At 43.5% G+C, this 6,000-nt stretch overlaps 1 protein-coding gene across 2 annotated transcripts in view; it reads right to left on the reverse strand.

Moving 5' to 3' along the window:
- MYOM2 (myomesin 2) overlaps positions 1–1,522 on the reverse strand; it is a 139,278-nt gene extending 137,756 nt beyond the window's left edge. For both annotated transcript variants that reach the window (XM_039531537.1, XM_039531536.1), the window contains exon 1: positions 1,505–1,522. In XM_039531537.1, coding sequence (XP_039387471.1) covers positions 1,505–1,507 — 3 coding nt within the window. In that variant the 5' untranslated portion in view covers positions 1,508–1,522. The remainder of the gene's footprint in view (positions 1–1,504) is intronic.
- Between the last annotated feature and the right edge of the window lie 4,478 nt (positions 1,523–6,000).

Consider the following 6,000-nt stretch of genomic DNA (forward strand, 5'->3'; position numbering starts at 1 on the left):
GTGTAATCCAGTAGTAAATCCCCAGCCTAGAAGCTCACTGTGGTATTTGAGGAGCACCCCTCTAATGGGATTACATAGAATTCACAAGAGGCAGAATACTCATCACTGCACAATCACTTGCTTTTCGATTGCTCGTCCATCCAGGCAAACTGCCTGTTTATATTGTAAGCTCTTCAGGGCAGGGAGCTTCTCCGGGTACCTTTTATAAAGAGTTTGCTAAATTGTTGGCATAAAATTAAATTATAAATATAAAAGGAAACACCCAGTGAACCTAGGAGGAACGGCAGAGTGAAGAGAGATCACGCACCTAGACATGGCACAACAGTCAAAAAGTTAAAAAAATTCTACTCCTTTTCTTCAAATCTTTCAATACCTTTTCCTCTGTGAATTTCCTGTAGCATTTGCTAGATCAGGGGTCGGCAACCTTTCAGAAGTGGTGTGCCGAGTCTTCATTTATTCACTCTAATTTAAGGTTTTGCGTGCCAGTAATACATTTTAACATTTTTAGAAGGTCTCTTTCTATAAGGTCTATAATATATAACTAAACTATTGTTATATGTAAAGTAAATAACATTTTTTAAATGTTTAAGAAGCTTCATTTAAAATTAAATTAAACTGCAGAGCCCCCTGGACCGGTGGCCAGGACCCAGGCAGTTTGAGTGCCACTGAAAATCAGCTTGCGTGCTGCCTTCGGTACGTGTGCCATAGGTTGCCTACCCCGGTGCTAGATACATATTGTATGCCGTTAAAAGAAAACAGCTCACACCGTGGAACAACTTCTTGGCCTGTTGTGTATAGATGTTTACATATACTTTAAGTTTATACAAAGTCTACTTCCCCTCTGTGATTCTATCTTAGGCCATGGGGATATAAATACATGTCAGAAAGTGCTTAACACATGGCTTATATTTATATAGATTACATCTCTTCAGTATAATGTTACAAGTACTAACTTGAAAAATGCTACTTTAGTAAGGCATTTCTGAGAGCAGTTTTACTCTTACAAATGTTTAGCTATACTGTCCAAAGATTTCTGTTTTTAACCATTAGAGTCATGTTGTCTTTTTCCTTCCTCCACAATTGCTCCAGTGTGAGAGAGCAGTCGTCAGACAGAAGATCTGGAAAATGTGACTTGAAAGGTGATGTGTTTAGCAATTAAATCAAAGTTTATTTTTCTATTTTTAAAAAAATGCAGCACAGCAGACCATAAGTCTTCATTGAACATGGTTACAACTTCAGAAAACAGAATTCAGAGGTTATAACTAAGTCTGTTCAAGATATAAGTCAGGACTGTGAATATTTGGTTCAGAAGGAGCTACAATTCCACCAGTTCTCTTGAAGTTCTACTTGCTTATACCAAGTCTGAATCTGACCCAGGATGTGCTAAGGACAGCATTAATAAATTTGATAAATGGAGTCTGGGTAAATTCAAAGTCTCCCCATGAGTGTCCTGTTTTACAGGTACCTTTTCTATGGGTTGTACATCTATTAACCATTTACCTACCATTGTGGGACTCTCGGATTTCCAAATAATGCATCCATTCACAAGGAACAATGTAACATGCACAGGCTTACAGTATGTTTGGAGACTTGGTTTTTTTTCCCAAAATGCTGCTGGCCTGCTCCTGCTTTCAATTTCACCAATGTGAATCAGGAGTAACAATGGAGATACACCTGTGCATAATTGGTGTGACTGAGAGCAGAATCAAGCAATTGCTGCCCCATTTGCAGTTATCAGGTCAGACATTCTACACAGAAGTTGTAATTTCAACTCCTGCACGTCCCCTCTATTTCTCAGTCCTCAGCAAATATTAATGAAATAATGCTTCGGTTTTAATTTTTGTTCTTTTCAGTAAACCACCATGTCCACTAGATGGAGCCACAAACCATCAAAAATTTCAGAGACTGCTGCAAAGCAAGAATTTGATGCTGGTGTTAGATCCACAAGAAGAAATTGTATTTCTAGGAGTGAAACGAAGTGTAAGGACAAGAAAAAAGCAATAAGAACTGATGTTCTAAGTAGAGTTTTAAATACTTAAAGTACAAAACAAAAAGTAAGAACTTCTATTGTGCTTTGTTCCCTTATATACTTGATTAAAAATATATATATTTCCTTTGAGCCGAAGAGAGGCACTGAGAGTAGCTGGAGAGTTCAGTTCTGTCCCTTCTTAATACTTCATGCAGTGAAAAAAGTTGTAATCCTCTCCCTACTAGCTGGCTAATGAGCCGAGGAGAGTGGAAATTGTTAGATTTCCCACAAAGAGCAAACATTTCACTGGGGGGGGAGGGGGGGACAAAAAAAGGCCAACTGTCCATGAATGAGTATGCCCCTAATTTGTAAGATCCTCCATCTTGAATGCCTTTCACACACACACCCTGCAATTCAGAGAGGCAGATTTTTAATTTACAATTTAATTTTACCTACTAGGGTTACACTTTGTAATCAGCAGGCCTGGCTAACCTGCACTCATGAGTCCTGACAGAGTTAGGAGAGGACATCTCTGGCCTGCTGATATAAGTTTGAATAAATCTTAGAATATCAGGCAAATTCCAGAAGATTGGAAGTGTCATGTGTCAATATTCAAAAAGGACAAGCAGAATGACCCACGTACCTATAGACAGACTAGCTAGCTGTAAGTGCTGGGGAAAATCAAGAAAAAGCAAAACTTGGATTTAATTAATTTGATGAGATTACAAGTTTGGTTGATAAAAGTAAATGTGTAGATATAATAGACTTTTGTAAGGCATTTCACTTAGTATCACATAATATTCTGATTAAAATATTCGCACTATACAATATCAATGAAGCACATGTTAAATGGATTAAGAACAGGCTAACTGACAGATCTCAAAGCATTCCACAGAGTTGATACTAAGCCTGATGCTATTCAATATTTTCATCAATGATCTGGAAATAAATTTTAAATCACTGCTGATCAAATTTTGCAGATGACAAAGACTGGCAGAATGGTAAATAACTATAAGAGCAGGGCATTTGGATCAGGATCTCTTGATAAGCTGGGCCCATTCAAACAAAATGCATTTTCATACAGTCAAACACAGAGTTATACATCTAGAAACAAGGAATGCACGCCATACCTCCAGACTGGGGGACTGTATCCTGGAAAGCAGTGGCTCTGAAAAGGAGTTAGGAGTTATAGAGTATGTCTACAATGAAGCTGGGATCATGACTTGGGTAGACAGATATGTACTAGCTCTGCTCCAGCTAGTGCACTAAACAAAGCAATATAGATGTTGCCGCACAGGTGTCAGCACAGGCTAGCAGCCAAAGTACAAGCCACCCAACCCCCTGGGTCTGAGCTCGGGTAGCTAACCTGAGCCACCACTCATGCCGCAATGTACACACTGCTATCAAAGCTAGCATGTGTTTGTCTACCTGGGCTAAGAGGCACAATCCCAGCTGCAGTTTAGATTTACACATAATAGTGAACAAGTAGCTCAACATGAGCTCCAAGCACAATGCTAGGGCAAAAAGGGCTAGTGTGATCCTTGGATGAATAAAGAGGGGAATAGCGAGTAGGAGTAAGGATGCAATTTTTATCTCGGAATGTGGCATTGGTGAGATTGATACAGGAATACCACATACAGTTCTGGGGTCCATGCTTCCAAAAAGATGTTGAAAAATTGGAGATGGAGCAGAAAAGAGTCTCAAAAATGATTCCAGAGCTGGAGAAAATGCCCTACAGTGAGAGACATAAAGAGCACAATCTGTGTAATTTATCAAAAAGAAGATTGAGGCCTTAAACATTCTGAATCTATTTGCCATTGAAATGATACTGGGAAACTCCTTCCGCACTAGGTATTGCCCGTAGGCATCTGCTGCCCTAGTCTATCCCCACGGGATACAATAATTGCCATGGAAGTCAGTGGGAATTATTTGCATCCTGGATTTTACATCCAGGGCATCAGGACCTTGGTATGCTAAGGCAGACTGCATGTCATGGCCAGGTCATGGGCAGCCAGACTAGTAGTCAGAGCCACTGCCAGAGTCCATAGTCACGAGACAGGAATCAAGAGTCAGCTGGGTCAGGGTACCAGGGGGTCAGAGGCAGGAGACTAACTGGAGATCAGAACCATAAATCAGACACCAGGAGTCAAGCCAGGTCAGGATGCCAGGAAGTCAAGGGGGACCAGAAAGCACCCAGTTAAAGCAGTGTGGACCCCGGTTGTTCACACAGCTTCCTGTTTTTGCTGCTGGCTTCATTAGGGCTAGTGGGCCAATCAGCTGCTCTGAAACTCCGCCAATAGGACCCCAAAGGTGGAGCCTGAACCTATGCTGGACTCCATTGGTACTGGGTAAGCAGTAGACAGGATGCTGCCAAGTAGAGGGTTGGAGCATGGAGCATGCTCCTATAGACCTGGGTTTGAGGCCTGTGGGTCATGACAATACAAGTACCTCTATTTGTTTTGTCTACATAAAATCTAGATTGCAGGTCAGGAAGAATGGCCAGAAGCCTTCTACAGTACACGCCTATCCCCTTTTCCCCTCACAGCCTGTGGCTGAAGCTTGCTGTAAAAGGAACCCAACCAAACCTAGGCTTGGAAGACAATTAAGGCAGCCTGAAATAATCTACTGGTTTTCCTTATTAATTATATAGATGATCATTGTCTAGTCAGCTTTTTAATTTTTTCTGATTTCCTCTTTCATTGTTTTCCTTTGTTAATCGATCCCTAAGCTCTAGGGAAGTGGTGGGCAAACTACATCCTGGGGGCCACATCTGGCCCTCCAGATGTTTTAATCCGGCCCTCGAGCTCCTGTTGAGGAGTGGGGTCTGTGGCTTGCCTCACTCTGGCACTCTAGCTGGGGAGCGGAGTCAGGGGCTTGCCCCACTCTGCGCGGCTCCCAGAAGCAGCAGCATGTCCCCCCTCTGGTTCCTACACATGGAGGTAGCCAGGGGGCTCCTCACGCTGCCCCCGCCCCAAATACTGCCCCCGCAGTTCCCATTGGCCAGGAACCACCGCCAATGGGAGCTGCAGGGTCAGCGCCTGCGGACAGGACAGCACGCAGAGCTGCCAGACCACGCCTCCGTGTAGGAGCTGGAGGGGAGACATGCTGCTGCTTCTGGGAGCTGCTTGAGGTAAGTGCCGCCCAGAGCCTGCACCCCTGATTCCCTCCCACCCCCAAACCCCTTGCCCCAGCCCTGATCCCCCTCCCACCCTCCAAACCCCTCAGTCCCAGCCTGGAGCACCCTCCTGCACTCCCAACCCCTCATCCCCAACCCCACCCCAGAGCTCCCTCCCGCACTCTGAACTCCTCATTTCTGGCCACACCACGGAGCCCACACCCCAGCCGGAGCCCACACCCCAACCCCCAATTTTGCGAGCACTCATGGCCCGCCATACAATTTCCATACCCAGATGTAGCCGTTGGCCCAAAAAGTTTGCCCACCCCTGCTCTTGGGCCTTGTCTTAACTAAGCAAAGCAGCCCCCTTCAGGACAGGCTTAGCTAGCACATGACCTAACCTCAACCTTTCTCCTAGTCAAGATACGATGAGAGAAAACACAAATACCTGCCTTCCGGCTTAGATTTGACGTCCTCTCTCTGAGGGTATGTCCACACTGGAGATGGAGGTGTAACTTCTGGATTGGGTAAACATAGCCACTCTAGCGCTGATTGCACAAGTGTGCTAAAAATAGAAGCATAGCCAGCTTCACGTTTAACTGTTATTGAAATAGACTTTCTTCAGCAATCACATGGGCCTGGTTCGCCTCTCACAACAATTTTACCCCAGTGTAAATCATTGTTGCCAATCTCATGATTTTATCATGTCTTTCACAATTTGGTGTTTTACTGAAAACCCCAGGTGCTGGAGTCATGGGATTAGATGAAAATCTCAGTTTTCATTTAAAAAAAAAACGAGTTTCTAGACGGTCCTGGTTGTTGCAAAGAGCAGCCTGAAAATAGGAACACTAAAGGCTCAAGATTCTGAGGATCTTACTCATATATTTTGAACATGTGGAATTAACAATACAAATAA

Source organism: Mauremys reevesii, linkage group 3, assembly GCF_016161935.1.
Source record: "Mauremys reevesii isolate NIE-2019 linkage group 3, ASM1616193v1, whole genome shotgun sequence".
Taxonomy (NCBI): Eukaryota; Metazoa; Chordata; order Testudines; family Geoemydidae; genus Mauremys; species Mauremys reevesii.